Source organism: Geotrypetes seraphini, chromosome 5 (genome assembly GCF_902459505.1).
Source record: "Geotrypetes seraphini chromosome 5, aGeoSer1.1, whole genome shotgun sequence".
NCBI lineage: Eukaryota > Metazoa > Chordata > Amphibia > Gymnophiona > Dermophiidae > Geotrypetes > Geotrypetes seraphini.
The window spans coordinates 220279578-220301544 of NC_047088.1; the positions used below are offsets into that span (position 1 = coordinate 220279578).

A 21967-nucleotide genomic window follows, 5' to 3' on the forward strand; every position below is an offset into this window, starting at 1 on the left:
ATTATTTCTTTGGATGGCTGATCTTTAGCTACCCCACCAGTCATTGAAAAGGTACTGCAGCTTTGGAGGGTGCCTGAGCACAAAGGAGGGGAAGTGGGGCAGGCTCCGAGAGCACCCCATTTCTTCCTTTCTCCTGACCCAGGTCTATAGCTCTCTCTGTCCATTCCAGATTGGCTCTTGAGGGATGCTAAAGCAATACCTTGGGATGAACTTCTTTATTCTTATCCCCCAGTCCTACTTGCCAAATTTTCAGCAGTTGATTCATTTACTCTTAGGTTTAACAGTTGACAGTACCTTGTTTAAAAACATATCTGAAACTTGGTCAAGGCTGTCTGTTACAAATTGTACTACCTATCATACTTGAACAGGCACATGAGCCCCCTCCCTCCCCACTTCAATCTCCCTGAGGTTTACATTTATTCTTGAACAGTGGAACTAACTGAAGAGCTGAGGAGATTGCTGCATATGGGCAGGGCCGTTCCTGCTCAGAACTTTATACAGGTAAAAGATCTTTTATCTGAAATCCTTGGGACCAGGCATATTTCAGTTTATCCCAGGACAAGCAGGCAGCATATTCTCACATGTGGGTGATGTCATCCACGGAACCCCAGTAGGAACAGCTTTAAAAGTGCATTGCCACTTTAAGAACGTAAGAAAGTTTGCAAACTGCCCGCACTGCGCATGTGTGAGTGCCTTCCCACCTGACGCCGTTCGTGGATCCTCAGTTCTTAGTTTTCCGCGGAGCTAAGAAGTCATGTTTTTTTGAATGTTGTTCAAATTTTTGCTTTTGCCTTACCACTTGTGTATTTTTTATTCATGTTTTTTATCTGTGTATTTAATTTGAGTTAAAAAAAAAAACACAAAACCCACAGCCGAGAACAATTTTTTTCCTCGCTGCGAGACCTGTTGGTAAGCTGGTGGCTTTTTAGATGGCTTATCTGATGGAGCGATGTCCCCTTACACTGGGCCATCGACGGAAAAACCACCTCAGCCAAATTGAATTGAATGGCTGAAGAAAATGAAGAGGGGCTTCGCCTGCCGGGCCTCTTCATTTTCTTCAACCATTGAATTAAATTTGGCTGAGGTGGTTTTTCCGTCGATGGCTCCGCCGCTAACTGGTTTTAAGAAGTGTTGTGGGTGCCAATGGTAAATTTCCCTCTGTGACCCACATAGCTGGTGCTTACAGTGCCTTGGCCCTGAACACCGTGTTGAGTCCTGTGCACGGTGTTCTACCCTGCAAAAATGTACTATTAAGAGTCGCAAACTCCAACAAGAGAAGTTGTTTGGTACTGGTATGGACACCGAGGGGACATCACATCCTTCTACGTTGAAATCATCAACTTTGACGTCAGTGTAAGGGGACATCACTCCATCGGGTAAGCCAGCTAAAAAGCCTCCCTGCTTCCCAACAGGTCTCGCAGGTCAACATTGCATCAAGTCCCTTGATGCCGACAAAGCGACGACCGCTCTTACGTCTGGCCTCCATCGAGGTGTGCATCCTCTTCATGGTTGCCTTCTCTGAGGCCAGAAAAGGCACTGCTGGTATCGGCAGAACGCCAAATGGTATTGATGCTCTCGTAACAGGAAAAGCTGGAAGTGCTGTTCCAAGTCAATGACATGTTCAAACTCCTTACTCCAACACTGACTCCATCGGTACCGACCCAGCCTGAGCATAAGGCCATCAGATCTTGTGGTACCAATACTAGATCTCCGGTACAGCGTCAATCTTCCATGTAAAAGCACCATTTACATAGAGCCCAATCTCCATCCAGTTCCTCGAGGCATCAGCATTCTTCCTCATCTTGATGATCCGAGTCTGCTCAGCATCGTTCATCCTCAGCTACTTTGAAGCGCAAGCATCACTCTTCTTCCTGATTTACAAAGAGTGCAAGGAAGTGACATCATACATACATACATCTGATTGGCACCAGGCTTGACGTCGATATCGGTCTCGATGCACCCCCGTCGCCAAAAGACTTTTATGATTTGGACTTACATTCTGACTAGGTGGATGATGTCTCTGAGCCTACTACAGAGGTTTATGACACCCCTTCTGAAAAGTCTCCTCAAAAGTCTCAACAAAGAGCTAAGTCTCCTACTGAAAGACTTTCCTTCATAAAATTTATTCGGCAATTAGGTAAAGAGCTCCCAGTCAAATTAGAAGCTGATTCTACTTACAATGCTGAATATTTGAAGGCTTTGGACTATGATGAGCCTCCTAAAGAACTTATTTGATTACCATTACATGGTATTCTCAGGGAGACTCTTCATAAGAACTGGAAGACACCACCCCCCTATTATTACTGTGGTCCCCAGAAAATTGGGCTCTATACAAAATCATTTCTTCTTCTAGTTTTGACAAACTGCAACTGCAGCCTCAGTCCCTGGTGGTAGAGTCAACTTTGAAAAAATCTATTCCATCCAGAGTCTATGCATCAGAACCACCAGGATGTGAAGGGCGCACTATGAACAAATTTGGCCGTCACCTGTACCAAAACTCCATGTTGGCCAACAGAGTCCTAACTACAATTTATATATTTCCTGTTATGTCAAGACTCTGGTTAAGAAATTGTCTTATTTTGATAGGTACAATCCTTCACAGCAATTACAGGATTTTTGTCACATCTTTACCACCCTTGCCCTAGCTAAAAGGTATATGACAAGATCGTCTTATGATGCCTTTGAATTATCTTCTAGAGCCTCAGCTATGTCGATGGCATTGAGACATCTGGCATGGCAGCTTGGCTAACATTCTATGCTTGGGTGATGAGCTATTTGGTGACTATTGAAAATGCTACCCAAATGCTCACAGACCATGAGAAACATTGGGATGCTTTAGTCAAATCCAAGCCTAAGCCTTCAACTTTCAAACCTTTTTCTTCCTATTGGAGGTGTTTTTCTTCCTAACAGAGGAGCTTTTCTTCCAAACCTACTGCTCCCCCTAGACCGCAGCAAAAGCAACAGAAGCAGCAATGTCCTCAAAAAAAACTCAGCAGCTCCCCAAAAGTCTGCTCAGTCTTTTTTACGTCTTCTCGAGAACATAGCCGCTGTTCCTCTATCCTAGCCTCTCCCTCAACCCATCGGATGACAGCTTCAACTGTATTATCCTCATTGGGAACTGATTACCACAAACCTCTGGGTTCTAACAGTCATTCGGGAGGGATACTCTACTTTATCGACATTCCTCCAGTTCATCCTCCAAGAGAGACTCCTTTTCACCATCAGCAGACGTCTCTTCTTTCAGAGATAGAATCTCTTATCCTTCTCAATGCCATCGAAAGGGTTACTCCTGCACAGAGAAACCGGAGGTTTTACTCTCAGTATTTTCTCATTCCAAAAAAGAAGGGAGGTCTTTGTCCAATGTTGGACCTCAAGGGTCTCAAGTTTCTAGTGAAGGAAAAGTTTTGGATGTTATCCCTGGGAACTTTATATTCCTCTTAGGTAACAAAGACTGACTATTAACTCTGGATCTAAAAGAAACCTACACTCACATTCCAGTGCATCTGGCCTTCAGACAATTCCTCCGTTTTCAGGTGGCTCATCACCATTATTAATACAAAGTACTACCCTTTAGCCTTGCATCCTCTCCCAGAGTATTCACCAAGTGCCTAGTTGTAGTGGCAGCAGCATTTCTCAGACTCTAGAATTCATAGGAGCTCTGCTCGATACCATTCATCTCGGAGCGTTTCTACAACACAAAGACGAGACAATATGATTCAGCTTTGCACTCAGACTTATCTGCCATCAATCTCAGCCAGACAAATAATGGTACTACTGGGCCACATGGCCTCAGTTTGCGACACTTCATCTCAGGATACCTCCATGGACTCGCATCTCAGTAGTCTCAAGTACTCAACCCACTCTATCAACACATTGCAGTCACTCATTCGCTTTGACAGTCTCTGCAACGGTGGATGATCTCTTCCAATCTGTCCAGAGGATTTTTGTTCCACACCCCTCCTCTTCAGAAAGTGCTGACCACGGACTCGTCCACTTATACTTGAGGAGCTCATCTGGACGGTCTTCGCACGCAAGGTCACTGGTCTGCCCAGGACCGCCTTTGTCATATAAATCTGTTGGAAGTCAGAGTGATCTATAATGCTTTCAAAGCTTTTCAGCACATTGTGACTAACACTGTCCTTATCTGCACAGACAATCGGGTCACGATGTATTACATAAACAAACAAGGAAGCACAGGATCTCTCCGTCTTTGTCAGGAGGCCCAGAAATTTGGACCTGGGCTATTGCTCGCAATATATTCCTGAAAGCAATATACATTCAAGGGGAACAGAATTCTCTTGCAGACACTCAGCAGATTTCTTCAACCACACGAGTGGACATTCAGTTTTGCAGTTCTGCTTTACATCTTCTCTCAATGGGGGACTCCTCAGATAGACTTGTTTGCAACCCCCCTCAATCACAAGCTGCCCAGGTTTTGCTTCCAGGAGTACTTTCCTCACCATCTGGAAACGGATGCTTTTCTGCCAGATTGGACTCACTAGTTTCTTTATGCCTTTCCTCTAATCCCCCTCATCCTCAAGATGCTTGTCAAGCTCAAGCAGGAATTAAACCATCATGATTCTTACAGCTCCTCGGTGGCCCAGACAGCCCTGGTTTTCCCATCTACTTCAACTCAGTATCAAGGAACCAGTACCTCTTCAAGTTTTCCCATCTCTTCTCACACACAATCACGGATCTCTTCTGCATCCCAGTCTTTCAGCATTACACCTGACAGTTTGGTACCTCTTAGACTAACATTGGCTGACCTGCATCTTTCTCAGCCTGTCAGATTAATCTTGGAAGCATCCAGAAAACCGTCTATGCAGCAGTGCTACCAGCAAAAATGGACACGGTTTTTCACCTGGTGTGCTCTTCATCATGAGCCTAAATCCACCTCTGTATCTTCTATATTTATCCAATTCAGGTCGCAAGACCACTTCAATTAGAAATCATCTCAGTGCTATCAATGGTAAAACTCTTGTGCCCATATTCATGAAAAGACTTTTCAATGTCAAATCACTTCTCAAACCACCTCCAGTGGTTTGGGATCTTAATGTGGTCATTAGTACTTTGATGAAGCCTCCTTTTGAGCTAATGTCTATGGCTCATCTCTAATACCTTACTTGGAAAGTGCTTTTTCTAGTCTCCTGAACTTCAGCTCAACGAGTCAGTGAACTTCAAGCACTGGAAGCGGATCCCCCTTTCACAGTATTCCACCATGACAAAGTGGTGCTTCACACCCATCCAAAGTTCCTTCCTAAAGTCCTTACAGAATTCCACCTTAATCAATCTACTGCACTCCCAGTGTTTTTTCCTAAGCCTCATTCTCACCCTGTGAGCAGCGTTTTGGTTCTACCCTGCCCAAAGGTGCAATGAATTGGTGATAATTGTACAAATGTTCCAGATAAAATCTTGTTTTATTAAAATTCAACAGACAGCCCTGTTTCAAGGCATTCATTTGTACAATGGAGGAACATTACAAGTCAGAGAGTGTAAATGCAACTTCCCTGACATAATGCCCTCAAAATTCTGTTCTTTTTTTTTGTAAATAATTTTTATTGAGAAAGCAGCCAACAGCAATACAAGACTCAGAGCCAGTAGCCCTGTAACAAGCGATAAACAAAAGTTCCAGAACAAGATAGCACGCCCACGAAGGCGGCAGACATAAACTACCAATAAACATTAGGAACAAAGATTCAAGGGCAAACAGGTACACTCCCAGAAAAAAGATAAGAAGAGTATATCAGCAAAGCCCCGACACTAGAAGCAGAAGTCTCCCAACAGTGAAAGCAAGGGAAAGAAAAAAAAACCTCCAGTGGGAGAGTAAGCCATAGCCGCAATAATCATTTAACGTATCAACCCCAGAACAGCCACACCACACAACCAAACCACTAGCATGCACCACCCAAACAGACCATACCAGACTAATCGCAACACACAGGAAACTCATACAACACCCCACACAGCCCCAGTCGTACCAACCCATACAGACCATCCACGCAAACCAGCCTGAGAGAGAGGGGGGGGGGGGCGGAAAAAACTGAGTCAAGAAGAGGCTGCAGAAACCGCCGCCTCCGCCGCCAGTTTGGCCGCTCTCCACAAGAAAGCATAAGATTGGTGATCACCAGAGAGGGCATCCCGGTAAGCATGGATTTCGAAGGAAGCAACTTCCAACAGTCTCTGGAGCCACTGGAGGAAAGAAGCCGGAGTCGGTGTCACCCAGTGGTGCAACAGCAGTCTCTTCACCAGCAAAAGCGCAGTATATAGAAATTTCCGTTGCGGGAGAGTAAACCCACCAAGAAGAAGGTCCCTCTGGTCCCCCAATAACAACAAGCCATAGTCCCTAGGCACCCCTCTCCCAAGCAGGTTGTCCAAAAAAGGAAGGACCTGGAGCCAAAGAGCCACATGAAGACACTCCAAAAACATATGAACTAGGGTGCCCTGGGCCGTCTGGCAATGGGAACAGAGAGCATCGTCCCAGAGACCCATAATCTTGCCCCTGGTTCTAGAAATATAGGCACGATGTAGAATTTTGAATTGCATTTCCTTAAGATCAACAGGCCCCACCAGGAGAAAAATGTTGGCAAAAAGATCCAACACTTGGGCCCCCGTGTAGTCACCATCCAAATCCCGAGACCACAGGCCAGCTACCCTCTCCAAATAAGGCACCGAAGGGGCGAACTTGAGGACCCTGTACCAGGTGGCTAGCCAGTTCATCTGCGCTAGCCACCAATTGGGCATCCCATCTACCCAAGGACCACTGCATCCCCCATTGGCGCTCCAGTGAAAAGCAGTAATGGCGCACCTGTAAATAGGCCCAAAAATGAGTAGCGGGAAGGTCCCATCTGGCCCTGAGCTGTTCAAAGGTAGGAAAAATCCCCCTGCCCGTCTCATGAATATGGCGTAAACTGACACAGCCCCGTAACTCCCACAGCTTAAATCCCGAGGCGCCCATCCCCGGGGGAAAGGCAGCATTACCCACCAAAGGAAGAAAAGGAGAAGCCTGAGGGGTACGGCATTGTCTCCGGCGCCACCACCTCCACGCCATGCGCAGGGGACGCAAAAAAGCGAACCGAGGACCCACCTCCATCACCCTCCGCGACTCCACATGCAGCAGGGAAAGAAAGGAATGGGGTTCGCACCACGCGGACATCCAGCCCGATGGGGAAAATCTACAGTCTCCCGTAATACCTTCATGCACAAACCGTATCAAAGACGCTACATTATACAGCCGAATATCCGGCAAATTCAAACCCCCCAACCGTACATCCAAGGATAGAGTACTGGAGCTAATTCTGGCTGCCTTGTTCCGCCAAATAAAAGAGCTCAAGATAGATTTAAAAGCCCGCTCATCTTTGGTAGTGATCCACAAAGGAATAGTCTGTAAAGGATACAACAGTTTAGGGAGCAAAACCATCTTAAATAAAGCCATCCGCCCCCATAAGGTCAGGGGCAAATCTTTCCACTTGACGCAAAGGGCACGGATAGCCTCGAGATGGTGAAGAACATTATAGCGATATATAAGAGAGGGTTGTGTGCTCAGATAAACCCCCAAATAGCGCATCGGCTTTCGTACGGGTGGGATGGGAAGCCCAGCATGCCAACGTTCAGGGCGCTCGGATGCTAAAGGAAGTAGTTCAGATTTGGCACAGTTGACTCTAAGGCCCAAAATATTCCCAAAGGCCTGAACAATCTGTAGGGCCATGGGCAGGTGAAGCGAAGCATCCTCGAAATAAAGGAGAATGTCATCCGCAAAAAGATTAAGACGACTCTCACGCGCTCCTATCCGTATGCCCTGGATAACAGGATCCGATCGAATTTTAACCGCCAAAGGCTCAATAGCAAGGAGAAATAGAAGCGGCGACAACGGGCAGCCCTGACGCGTCCCTCTCTCCAGGGGGAAAGGGGTGGTGAGATGACCATTTACCAGAAGTCGAGCTCGGGGAGAAAAATAGAGACTGCGAACCCACTCCAAAAAGACCCAAAAAAGGTACGACCACGAAATGCTGTCGAACGCCTTTTCCATATCTAGGCCAACTATAGCCGCTCTACTATTTCCCCCCCCCCCCCCCCCCCCGCCGAGAGTGAATAGCCTTAAGTGCACGGGTCAAGTTCATAGAAGCGTATCTACCAGACACAAAGCCCACCTGATCCTCATGGATGAGTAGGTGCAGAAAATTGTTCAAACGCTTCGCCAGTATAGCGGCCAACAGTTTCGCGTCTTGATTAAGAAGGGAGATGGGCCTATAGGAGCCCACCTGGGATGGGTCCTTTCCAGGTTTTTGCAGTAGAACAACATGGGCCATATTATAGCTGTCGAGGGCTCTCTGGGAATGTGAATTATTATAAGCCACACCAAGAGAGGGCGCGATGACATCCGATAGAATCTTGTAATATTCAGGCCCATAGCCATTTGGGCCCGGAGATTTGGTAAGTTTGAGCCCCTTGATACCCATGGACACTTCCAAGCTGTTGACAGGGGCGTTCAGCTGGTGGATCTGTGCAGGCGCGAGCTGGGGAAGCACGACGTCTTGGAAGAACAAATCTCTCTCCCCGTCTTCGAAAGGTCGATGGGCGTACAACTCCCGATAATACTTAACAAATTGTTGATGAATAGCAGCTTCTGTGGTATGCCTCCGACCCTGCGAATCTGTAATGGACGTGATCACCTGCTTCTTGTGGGATGGTCGGATTAAGCGTGCCAGTAAGCTGCCCGCCTTGCCTCCCCAGCGGTGGAGGCGATAGTGATGAAAGTAGATATCCCGTTTCGCTCGAGCTGTTAAAATAAGATCCACTTGTCGCCGAAGTTCCTTCAATCTAGATTTATCTGTAAGGGACAAACTACTCTGATGTCTGCGGTGTAACATTTGCAGTTCGCCTGATAGCTCCAGCAATTCCCGCTCTTGTCGCCGCCTCCTGCCTGCAGTATAGGCTATTATAAAGCCCCGAATAACGGCTTTGGAGGCCTCCCAAAAGAGGCTCGGATCAATGTCGGGCTGGAAATTATTATCGTAGTACTCCAACCACTTATCGCGGAGATACCTGCGAAAAGCAAGATCCTTGTACAGATAACAGGGGAATCGCCAGGAGCGTTCCTTGGGGTCCGCCGTAATCTGAAGAGAAAGCAATACCGGGGAATGATCCGACAAGGGTACGTCTACAATGTCAACATCGGCGACCACCGGGAGTAGGGAGGAGGACAGCAGAAAGTAGTCTAAACGAGTATAAAGATTATGGGGGTTAGAAAAAAAAGTATACGTGTGTTCTGTAGGGTGTAACACCCGCCAGATGTCCAAAAGCCCGATTTGATGAGTGAGAAAATTCACCCCTTTATCACCATGGCCCCGCGGAAAAGTCTTCGGGGGAGCACTATCCAAGGTGGGATCAGCAATGATATTAAAGTCCCCACCAAGCACAAATTGGTAGCCCGGGTACTGTGTCAGCCGTGCCATCAACACCGAAAAGAAGCGATGAGAGTAAATATTGGATGCATATATATTACAAAGCACCAATTTATGTCCCCATAACTCCCCCAATGCCAGCACAAATCTACCCTCCCCATCCTGGACAACCTTATGCAAATGAAAGGGTAGCTGCCTGTGGATCAAGATAGCAACCCCCCGATGGTGGCTACTGTACGAAGAATAATAGACTTCACCCACCCAGTCCCATCTTAATTTCTCATGTTCTACGGTATTGAGGTGCGTCTCCTGCAGGAAAGCTATATCAACACGTGCCTTGCGCAACCAGGTCAACACCTTCTTCCTTTTGATAGGGGAGTGAATCCCATCCACATTAAGGGTGGAAAGTTTCAGTTGAACCATACTCTACGAGCCCATGGTGGTGAGAGAGAAAATGCACATCCAACCCGCAAAAAATTGGGGATGGACCCCCCAGCCAGGTCCCTCCCCCACAAACCAATAGAGAATCATACCCTCCGGGATCCCCAAAAAATTGTAAGGCAGGTCTAGAAAGGAAACCGAACCCCACACTCTCAAGCTAGCCATCATACAACCCCCATGCACACTAACATACACCCAGCTCCATGCATGCACTCCCCCCCACCCACCCTTAATCCCAACCCCCTCCCAAAAACACATCAGCAAAACAGCCCACTGACCACCCTAAGTAATGAAAATACTACATATAGTCCCCCCATCAACAGAAATCAGGAGCAAGATGTCCAAGCTTGTCAGCATACAAAAGGTCCAGCACCGGAACGATATCCGGGGGGGGGGGGGGGATCAGGGTAAAAAAAAAACCCATAGTCAGATCGAACAAAGTTCTCCCCCCAGAAATGAGGACTGAAGATGACATCAGGCCGGACTGTCCCCAGACAGAAAAACAGGAAAAATCGTGTCCAGTCCAGGCGCAAAACCCACGGCAGGTATGAGGGTCCCCAGTCAAGGCACCGGTAACTTAGCCAGAAAGGACTGAAGATCCGCAGGGGTGTCCAAGGTAACCGTCCCGTTGTTATGCTGAATACGAATTTTGGCAGGGTATTGAAGTGCGAATCGAATCCCCCTCGAATGTAATTGAGTGCAGTATGGAGTAAGGGCTCGTCGACGTTCGGACTGGGCGGAGAAATCCTGGAACAGCAGGAGTTTAGAGCCTTGGTAATCCAAAGTGCGGGTCTTGCGATAGGCGTCCAGGATTTTTGCCTTGGTAGCATAATTGAGAAAGCGTGCTATCACAGGCCTGGGTCGTGTGCCGTCCGCCCGCGGTGCTCCAATGCGATGGGCCCGTTCCACCTGCACCTGACCCAACATGGCAGCTAAGCCCAGGGTCTGCGGTAACCAGGTCTCTAGCAGCTGTCCCAATTCTGCGTCTTTAACCGTCTCTGGTAGCCCGATAAGAAGGAGATTCTTCCGGCGTCCGCGATTTTCAGCGTCCTCTGCCCGATCTGCCAAAGTTTTTACTTTGGTCTCCAGCAGGGCAATACGCTGCTCCGCCGATTCAGCCCGGTCCTCCTGGGCCGATTCCTCTCCTCAGCCTGGTCAAGTCGCGCTGCATGGCCGGCTATACTGTCTTTTACCTCTTCCAGGACAGCATGGAGTTTGGACAGCTTTTCGTCGAGCAATGTAGATAAATGGCGGACAGACACCTGCATATCGTCCTCATGCTGGGGTGTGCTGCATGGCGCCGCGTTGGACGCCGCCATGATGGAAGTCTGGACAGGCTTATCTTTACCAGGCCGCGTCGCTTTAAAAGGCATAACTGCCTATCCTCGACATGAAGAGCTCCGGAGAATCCCTCTCAGGGAAACAGTGACACTGCAAGGGGTACTAGTACCATCCGAAAAAAGAGAGATGGCTGACAAGCAATGATATTCGGGGTTGTAGGCGGAGGAGAAGCGGAGCTCGAGCTTGAGACGTCTGCTCACAGCGCTGCCATCATGTGACCCCCCCCAGGAACGATCTGCCCTCAAAATTCTGTTCTGCTAGGTTCATTTAAATATACCTAATAAATGAATAGGTATATTTAAATGAATAGGTTCATTTTACTGCCTGCATCTAATTGGTCATGAATACTTGGATATTGGGGGAGTGTCCGTCCCCCTCACACAAGAATTCTTAAAAGTTACATTTTAATAATAGCTTATCTAATAAAGAAAAAGTACAGAAGAAACCAGGAAAAAGTATTACAATAAAAACTATTACAATATACTTACAGAGGAAAAATTATCCATACACACAGCTTTAAATCATTTCTTTTTAAAAGTCAACTACTGCTCCCATGTGACTTAATCATTTAAGAGCATGCACTGAAAATCCCGTGTCTCAGTGAAAGAAAAGGGGAGTGGCTAATCCACTCCCACAACAAACCCTACATTTTCCTATATGCATCCTCCAGTACAATTGTTAGAGGTAATTATATTTCAATCTGAACCCTTGAATATGAAAGTTCCTATGTTATTAGTTCACTAAATTTAATTCATCATTTTGTATATTCAATTAGCATTTCTAACTTTACCTTGCAAAAAAAAGGAGAGGGAAACCCCCTCCCCTGGAATGTAATCTCTGTAGTAAGAAGAAAAGTCCATCTCTATAGCAACCAGGTCAAAAGCCAAACCTTATCTGTTCTGCAGGTCTCTGGAGACTGGACACACATTGAAACAATGGGACTTCATAAAACTAAGCTACAGCCTGTGTGTATCTTCTCTGGTCTTCAACAGAGCTTATATATTAATTCTAGTGACATGAGAGAAGGCCTACTCCTGTTTCCAGCTACCTCAGCACAAACACGTATTTAGGTCAATATATTATCCCCTGCTTGTTTTATCTGGTTTGTGTTCTGCCTTCTCCAATTGTAATTTTATCTAGCCATTTAAACCCTCCTCCTTTGCCCTTGGATAGGTCCTTATCTTATAACCAAAACCCTGACTAGTAAAATCCAGAGCAATGGAAGGAAAATAATGGCTATTTTATTTTTCATGCTTGCCCATTCCACCATATAGCTGTCCATTTTTAATAGGCTGCCACTCCCAGGTTCAAAAGAGCCTCATCACCTGGGGAGATGGCTTTTCACACTTTGGACTGCAAATGAGCATTGGCTTACTATTTGTAGAGAACTCAACCACATTGATCATCTCCTCAAGTTTTTGTCTCCTTTGACCCTAACAAGTTGGGACGTCCTGTATCCAAGAACGATTTCCATATGGTTGGTTTCTTGTATCTCCTTCTGTTATGCTCAGGCTGGACTGCATCTGGAGAGTTGTGTCACAGTCCACGAAGTCAGAGCTATGACAGCTTCAGTTGCTTTCCTTCGCTCAATTCCTATTGATGAAATATGTAAAGCTGCTACTTGGTCCTCAGTTTATACATTCACATCACATTACTGTCTGGAATCTTATTTGAGATGGGATGGTCATTTCGGCCAAGCAGTATTGCAAAATTTATTTTCCTGATGGCCAATTCTCCCTCCATCCCATCATAGTAAGCTAGGGAGTCCCACATGTGAGAATATGCTGCCTGTTTGTCCTGGGATAAAGCACAGTTACTTACCATAAACAGGTGTTATTCAGGGACAGCAGGCAGATATTCTCACAACCCACCCACCTCCCCTGGTTGGCTTCTTAGCTTGCTTATTGAATTGAGCCGCGAGCGACATCAGGCGGGAAGGCGTGGTGTGGGCAGTTTGCAAACTTAAGTTCTTAAAGTGGCGATGCACTTTTAAAACTGTCTGTACCGGGGCTCCATGGATGACGTCACCCACATGTGAGAATATCTGCCTGATGTCCCTGGATAACACCTGTTAACGGTAAGTAACTGGAACTTTTCAGATTTTGGAATGGTAATCTTAAGTCAGTGAAAGACAAGACCATAGGACCACAAAACTGCCACTGGACTTTTTTTTATTTCAAAATAAGGCAAACATAAACACTTAAGCACTTCAAACACAAACATGTTACAAACTGTGGGACTGGAGCAATACCTTCAAACGTAAATGAAGTGTCAAAATTTTGTTTTTTGGAATTTTGGATAAAGGATCTTGTACCTGTACTAAATTCTGAGCCCCATGAAAGCAGTTCCACCCTAGCAGGGTACAGCTATGTCACTCACTCCTGTGTCTGAGTTCTGTTTACAGAAAATAGCTATAAGAAGTATATAACAATGTTTTCTAAATGTTAGCTTCCCCCCCCATTCTGTAAAAGCTTTTTCTTTCATGGGGCTTTTTTTTTTAACCTACCCTTTTAATCAGTAGGTAGTGAATTTGCAATGGAAGATATTTTGCTGTTTCTTTGATAGTTGGACATCATCTCAGCAGCTTTTAGAAAACCATCCATGGTCCTGGAAGTTAAAAAAATAAGTATATTCTAAATGAGTATGTTGAGTTCATATATGATTTGCTCTGAAGCACAGTTTGCCCTTCTTGGATATGTAACAGAATATTTGCTTTTCTTCCACTTCAGCAATTGCTATCCAAATGTCCCTGGAAGGAGTTCAAGTCTGACTCTGGAAAGTCTTACTACTATAATTCCCAGACAAAGGAATCGCGCTGGGCAAAGCCCAAAGAACTAGAAGATCTTGAAGGTAATGTTTTAAAAAAGGCAAAGTGATGCAGTGTCCTGCGCAAAGACATTAATAAATTTTGCTACTTAAATTTACTAGGTAAGAATAACAACCAGTTCAGCAGTCATTTAGGGGAGAACTTGTAAATGGCATTTCCACAGGTAGAATAATGTGTACATTATGCAGAAAGAGCCTTTTATAAAATTGCCCAGGTTATATACAGTAGATAGGAAACCTGTTCCACAGCATTTTGTGCAGTTCCAAGAGTGCAATCTATAATAAAATGCCTTAAATATAGTGATAGATACTTTATAACAAAGATAAATCATACTAGGCTCAGTTTTAGATATGTCAAAGGGATTAAATTGTTTCACTGGAGAAATAAAGACCTAATAATATTTATAATTGTGTTATTGTATTAAGAGTATTGCTGTATATTTGCTAGACTACTAGAACCCTCACCTTTGCCCTTTTCATAATCTTGACAGTCAAGCATGTACTTGATAAGTGCTTCCGCATAAAGGGGGACGGTCAACTGAATGTATTACATCAACGTGATTATGTTCTTGTACAATCCCACTTTATTCCATGATCAGTGGGTTATTTCTGTCTATCCACCAGGACTTTGTAGGAAGCCCAACCCCACCCCCTCTTACCTCAACACTAACCATCTAGGAATCAGTTTTCCTTCCTACAAGCCAGGCTGTAGGAGCTTATCTTTTCTGCTCGTATTTTATTTCATGTGATTTTCAGTCTTTGCATTTGTGGTTTTTGCCCTCGTGCTGCAGAGGTTCCCTGTGGGGACAGCTCTAACTGCAGGAGATCGCAGACCTTTGGAAAAGTCTGCTTCTGGGGAGTTCCCTGCTTGACAGTAAACCCTCTGGACAGCCTGTACATCAGATTGGGGCTCAGGGACCATTCCTTTGGGAGCTTGCTCACCCCAGGTTCATCCACTAATGTGTTGAGTGCAGGCTGCGTGGTTCCATGGAGGCGCATCCGGGATCAGAGCCAGACTGAGTACTTCTGCCAGGCATCTGTGTGGCGTATCCAAGGATGGCGGAGGTACCTGACAGTGGGGCACTCAGAAAATTCAGAAGTCCAGCTTTCCAGCTGTCTAAGGCAAAGAATATCCCTGTAAGCTTTTTAAACTCTGTTTGCAGAGTTCTCCCTTTCAGCACATGTAACAGTGAGTACAGGCTGACAGCCTGAATCAGCAATTTTGGGGGGTCTCTAAAAGGTTTTTTGGGTGGTTTCTTTGCATGCCCTCCCCAATCCTAAAATCACTGTTTGTGAGGGCTCCCTGTGTTTTTCCTGAAGTATTTTTAGTGAAACTCAGCACCCGAAGCAGCCATCTTGGATTTTTCCCGATTTGATTTTAAAGTTATTTTTCATATGTGCCAGCTTAGTTTTTGCAAGAAAACCACACAGATGGCTTCCCCAGGGCAGGATATGATGGATTCATGCCTTATTTGTGGTGGATGGCTGTTGGATTTCCACGTGTGCGCAGCCTGCCCGAATCCAGTGCCTTCTGCCTCCAAAAAGAGTCTGACACCCGCGAAAATGGTGTTGGGGCCCTAGGGAATGTGCAGGTGACATTACAGCGAAACGCAAGCACGTTTCAGGAAACAAACCTTGTCACTCCTCCAAACATTTCAATCCTGGACCACAGGGGTCAACGTCCACTGCAGAGGATGGGTTTTGCCTGGATTTTATTACTCTGATGTCTCGGGCATACTTGGCAAAAAAAAACCCCAAATAAACAAAAGTCTCTCCGTGTCTCCTGCCAGCCTCTGTGCCAACCATAGGGACACCTGCTCCTTTGGACCAGGGTCTTTTCTCTTGCCTCCCCTAGGGGGTGCTGGCAGGTAAGCTGGTTGCACCAGATATGCTTTCCATGCCTTTACTTACGCAGGGGGGCACCGTGGCTGCTGCAGAATTGGCGGATCTTCAGGATCTGGATCAATGTGGAATCCCAGATCTGGGAGGAGGCGCCCACTTGCGCAGATTTTTCAAGCACATTGATCTGGTGAATTTGATCTCTGACTCTCTCCAGGAATTAAAACTGCAGTCTGAGCAGCCTGTCATTGCAGAATGTTCCTTCACGAGTGACCAGAGGCCGCAATCTGCCTCTTTTCCTGATCTAGTTCGGATTCTTACGGATATTTGGGAGGCGCCTGAAGAATTGTGCTTGTATCATGTCCCAGCTTTAACCCGTGGCGAATGTTTTTAACGAGTGCTTTGCTTCCCCGATGGTGGATTCCTCAGTGGTGCAGATCACCAAACACACTTCTCTCCCCAGTGACGAGGGAGTGATCCTGAAGGATGTTCAGGACCGACATATGGATTTCATCCTCTTGCATCTGTTTATTTTGGTGTCTGCTGGTATTAGGCGTGGGCAGACACTTCTTTCGTGGTCCAGGCATGCCATTCCAAGCTCCACCAATATCCTGACACTATGGTGCTATGTAATTTGGCTTTCCTACTCTCGGGAGTGGACTATATGGCTGATGCCTTGTATGACAATGACATCTTGAAAGTCTTTGCTAAGCTTTCCACCTATTCTGTTTCAGCTCACAGGATGTTTTGGAATCCAGCAGTAGTCTGGCAATTCGCCCTCTAAAGGACCTGAACCGGTTGCCCTTTCAGGAACAGCTACTGTTCAGCTGGGGTCTGGATGATCTCGTGGTCAGTGTGCAGGATTGCAGGCCCCAGTCATTGCTTGTGACTAGATCCTGCCCTCCCAGAGGTTTAGGGCACTCTAATTTTTATTCCTTCAGATGCTTTCGTCTGTACTCAGGCCCTCTCGCTGGCCAGCAGTCCTCATCTGCCAGACCGCGGTTTAGCGGTTCTCGACACCAGTCATCCAAGGAGAGTCTGACAGCCCCTGCAAAGAAGCAATTTTGATGCTAGGCTGGTGTCCCCCCCTCTCCCTGCGCATCAGGGGCGGTTGTCGACTTTTCTGGTGGAATGGCAGGCCATTGCCTTCTACTGCTAGGTCTTGGAGGTTCTCGGGAATGGTAACAAATTGAAGTTTGTCCTTGAACTGAGTATTTTCAGTATCCACCAGCAGGCCACCCCGAGAAGGTGACTTGGGTGCAGGCCACAAACCGTAGATTACTTGATTTTGCGGCGATAGAACCCTTTCCAGAGCCAGTCTTGGGCTCAATATTCTTCATTGTTCCTTAACGAAGCTTTGAAGACTGGAGACTGCTTCTGGACCTCAAAGTGGTCAGTGCAGTGCTGAAAGTGCCATGTTTCCACATGGAAATGGTATGCTCACTGATAGCCTTGGTGGTGCTAGAGGAGTGCCACCTTCTTGGATCTGACAAAGGCATAACTCCATGTTCCCATTTTTTTCCGGACCTCAGGAGGTCTTTAAGGTTCCTCGTCTTGGAGCAACATTTTCCAGTATGCGGTGATGTCTTTTGGGTTGGCAGTGGTGCCCCACTTCACCAAAATGATGGTGGTGGTGGTGGCAGCCCATCTTCGCACCCTAGATGCCCTGGTTCACCCGTATCTGGATGACTGGTTGATTAGAGCTCCTTCAGAGTCCAAGAGGCATTGGGCGGTGGTACAGTTGTTGCAGTGCCTGGGCTGGGTGATCACTTTCAGAAGAGTCACCTCGAGCCAGCACAGGATTTGGAATACCTGGGAGTTCAATTTCCCAAGGGATAAAATAAAGTGTTCCTGCCTTTGTCTCGTCAGGAGAAGCTTCAACAGACTATCAGTGACCTGGCTACTCCGGTCCCAACGACATGGCAAGCTTCAACAGACTATCAGTGACCTGGCTACTCCGGTCCCAACGACATGGCAGTACCTCCAGGTTCCGGTCGTTGTGGACAAGACCACAGTGGTGGCTTACGTCAATTGGTAGGGGGAAATGAGGAGTCCCTCCCTGCGCATAGAGACTCGGCTTCTTTTCTTGTGAGCAGAGAGACATCTAGTAGCGCTGTCAATGATGCACGTGGCAGGAGTGGACAACGTTCAGGCGGATTTTCTCAGTTGTCAGACTCTGGACCCCAGAGAGTGGTCTCTGTCTCAAAGAGTGTTCAATTGCCTAGTGGTTAAGTGCAGATGTCCCACATTCGATCTCATGGCAACTGCGGCTCACAAGAAAGCAAATTGCTTCTCCAGTCGCCTGCAGCAAAAGCCTGAATGCTCTGGTTCAGCCCTGGCCATGGGAAGGTCTTCTCTGTCTTCCCTCTGTGGCCCATGATAGGGCATCTCTTGATACGAGATAGCGGCCCATTGATGTCCAGTGATCCTTGTCGCACCTGATTGGCCAAGGTGGCCATGTTATGCTGCCTTGGTTCAGCTTTAGCAGGATCAGGGACTCTGTCTACCTAGTCACCCTCACCTCCCCCCGCAGGGTTCGATTGCAATGCTCGATTCAGACCGCTTTGGTCTTGTGGCATGGCTATTGAGTGTGTAGCCTTTACTAGTCGGGGCTATTCTTCAGCTGTGGTTGCCACATTGCTTTGCAGCAAAAACATATCCACAGTGGCTGCCTGTGCGAAGGCTTGGAGATGTTATCTAGCTTGGTGCATCCTGAGACAGGTGATCTAGTCTATGTCGTTGGTTCCTTGTGTTTCTGCAGGATGGCCTGAAGAAGGGCCTAGCAGTAGATTCTCTCAGGGTGCAGATTGCCAGGCTCTCTTGTATAGGTCCTTCAGTTCTGAGAGGCTCCTTGGCAGCTCATTCGGATGTTGCCCACATTCTGTGGCGTGTTCTGAGGCTTCAGCCTTTGCTGCGCCTTCCCTGTCTGATGTGGAATCTTCACCTGGTTCTCCGCTCTCTGGTTCATCTGTCGTATGAGCCTCTAGAGCAGGTGTCCCTCATGAATCTTATGATCAAGGCTATATTTCTGATGGCGCTTACACCAGCCCTTGGGGTTTTGGAGCTTCAGGATCTTTCCTGTCTGGATCTAGTGTGAAGCTGCACGCTGTTCCTTCTTTTCTAGCAAAAGTGGTTTACATTTTCCATGTAAATCGGGAAGTACGGCTTCCTGATTTTGCTTCCTCCGACTCAAGTGAGTAGGGTCGGGTGTTGCGGTATGTCACGCCCCTGGACCTCGCCTACCCACAGATGTAAATTGAGCATCTGTTCACTGCCTACCAGTGCCCTTTCACCGCCTACCGAGTATGTAGACCAAGTGCCCTTCCGCCTACTGGGGGTGTAGGCCAAGTGTCCTAGTTATCCTAGCTCTGATGCTCAGAGAAGGCTGTAGGCCCACCGAGGGCTAGGCACTAGGCCAGCGTTCCTCCTTTCGAGAGTCAGCCTCTTGAGAGACCCTGGAGCTCTTGTTTTCAAGAACTCCAACTATGCTCTTTTCTGCTGGGAGTCCATTAATCAACCTCCCCTTTCAGTTAAGGGTGAGGTACCTCTTGATCCCTTAAAATGTCCCCTAAGGGTTGAGGGGGTCCAAGATAAAGCTTCTCTCCCTATCAAGAGTCCAGTTCAAGGTTTTAGGAGTCTCCTTTCTCCATAAATCACCCCGTTTCTTTGCAGTTCACTTCTTATGCAAATTAGCTATTCAAGTCAAAACACTGGGATTGTTCTCCCTTGAGAAAAGGAGACTGCGTGGGGATATGATCGAGACCTTCAAAATACTGAAAGGAATTGACAAAATAGAGCAGAGAAGATTATTTACAATGTCCAATTTGACACGGACAAGAGGACATGAAATGAAGCTAAGGGGGGGCAAGTTCAGGACCAATGTCAGGAAGTTCTGCTTCACACAGAGAGTGGTTGACATCTGGAATACTCTCCCAGGGGAGATTATTGCGGAATCGACAGTCCTAGGTTTCAAAAGCAAACTAGATGCATATCTCCTTGAGATAGGCATATAAAGATATGGTTGGCTATAAAATAAGCCAGGCGAATACCTAGCAGGGCCTCCGCGTGTGCGGATCGCCGGACTTGATGGACCGAAGGTCTGATCCGGAGATGGCGCTTCTTATGTTCTTATGTTCTTATGTTAAGTCCAATGACAAGGTCATCCAGTCTTTACTATTGGGCAACACAATAGCCTGGGGAAATAGGGGTAGCTGGTTCCTAATACCACCCACCTAGTCTTCCACTATGACTAGAACCACCCCATTAGGAACTAGGGGCTAGATTCACTAAGCTTCCGACCAATTAGCAACTCCTTTGTGACCTGTTTTCCCTCCGACCCGATTCACTAACCTCTGTCTCGATCATCCTCCGATCTGCGCATGCAAATGAGGGGTAGCAGCATTCAAATATAGGCAGGCACCTATTCACTAAAAAAAAAAAAAAAGGACTGGGCTGACTGATCCAAAAATAAGCGACTGCTGAGGACCAGTCACTCAGGTCCTTTCTGACTGCCCTGCCTTCTGCCGCACTGCTCTCTGCCCTGTTTTTCTGCTCTCTACCCCAAACTCCTACCTGCTCCATCTCCTGCTCTTGCCCTGACTCGCTGCCCTGCTCTTGTCCCAAATCTCTCCTGCTGCCCCGACTCTCTTGCCCTTCCCTGTAGTGCAAGAAAAAAATAAATTTCCTGCTTTGCCGGGCACAGAGGGTCTGCGCATGCTCAAGGATTGCTGTTCAGCGATCCAATTCAGTCGGTTGGGGGCGTGAGGGTGATTCGTGAATCAGCAACATGGATCGGATCCGTGCCCTTAGTGAATCTAGCCCTAGGTTGACACAGCTATTCCCTGTTTATCCCTGGTTACCTATTGCCCATCCTTAAGGGAAATCTGGGGAGGGGTAGACTCTGGTTTAGCCCTCCCTTGAGAAAGTACTCTCTCACGTGATGGGCCATACACCTCATTACACAGTACCTGGAGATCTTGAAAGAGTTTTGCGCCTCTATCCATCTTTTCGTTCTGGCGGGTCCTGCCTGCAAGGATAGGCCAGTTTCTCAGGCCACCATTTCCAGATGGATCTGAATGGCCATTTGCATAATTTACGTGGTGGCCAGAAAGTAGCTCCTCCTTGAGGTGTAGGCTCATTCTACCAGAGGTGTTTTGTCTGTTTGGAAGAGTCGTTTGTGGTTTCTTTGGGCGAGATATGTAGGGCCACTATGTGGTCCTCCTGGCATACATTTACCAAGTTTTATAGGATCGATGTGGCGGCCAAGCAGGATGCTGCTTTTGGTGCCTCTTGTTTTGGCATCAGGCTCATCCTGATTCTCTGAGACTGCTCTGTTACGGCCCACTGGTCCTGAAATAAAGTGGGATTGTAAAAGAACGAAAGATTAGGTTCTTACCTTTGTTAATCTTCTTTCCTGTAAATCCACACTTTATTCCAGGAACCCGCCCTGTGTTTTCCTGATTCGCTGATTGTCTGCCTTTCCAAGTACTTTTAAGCTGGTTTTCTGACCAGTTTTCTATTAGAGTTCTATCAGAATGGGTTTAGCACTCAGTTTCAGGGGAGCACTATTTGGAGCGCCCCTTTATGGCAGTGCATGCTGCGTCTACTTATAGTACTGTTATTGTTGTTCAGGTTACTAATGTTTAATGTCCTAGTTCAATTATGTTTAATTGTTGCATTTCTAATTGTGAGCAGAGTAGACGGACTTGTTCGGGAGTGTCCCCATACCCGTCTCGTTCTTATCCTCTTCAGATGTTCCTGGCTGCTTTAAGACTAACTGATTCTTAGAGGGCCAATGCTGAGGTAAGAGGAGGTGGAGTAGGCTTCCTACAAAGTCCTTGCGGGTAGAAGGAAATAACCCGCTGGTCCAGGAATAAAATGTAAATTTACAAGAGAGAAGATTAACAAAGGTAAGAACCTAATCTTTCATTACTATCTTTACTTTAGTGGATAGCAAGGATTTTCTGAAATTTTCAAAATAATGCAATATGCTTTTTTTTTAGGTGGTACCAAATATATAGAAATTAATAAAACAAATACAAAAGCAACAGAAAGAGTACGGTTGAAAGGCTCTGTGAAAGACATGTTGGAGGGGAGCTGTGCGTGTTAATTTATTTAAA

At 46.6% G+C, this 21967-nt stretch overlaps 1 protein-coding gene across 1 annotated transcript in view; it reads left to right on the plus strand.

The window, feature by feature from the left end:
• PRPF40A (pre-mRNA processing factor 40 homolog A) overlaps nucleotides 1-21967 on the plus strand; it is a 235613-nt gene that overhangs the window by 58958 nt on the left and 154688 nt on the right. The window contains 1 exon segment of the mRNA XM_033944203.1: nucleotides 13913-14033. Within this exon segment, the coding sequence (XP_033800094.1) occupies nucleotides 13913-14033 (121 nt within the window).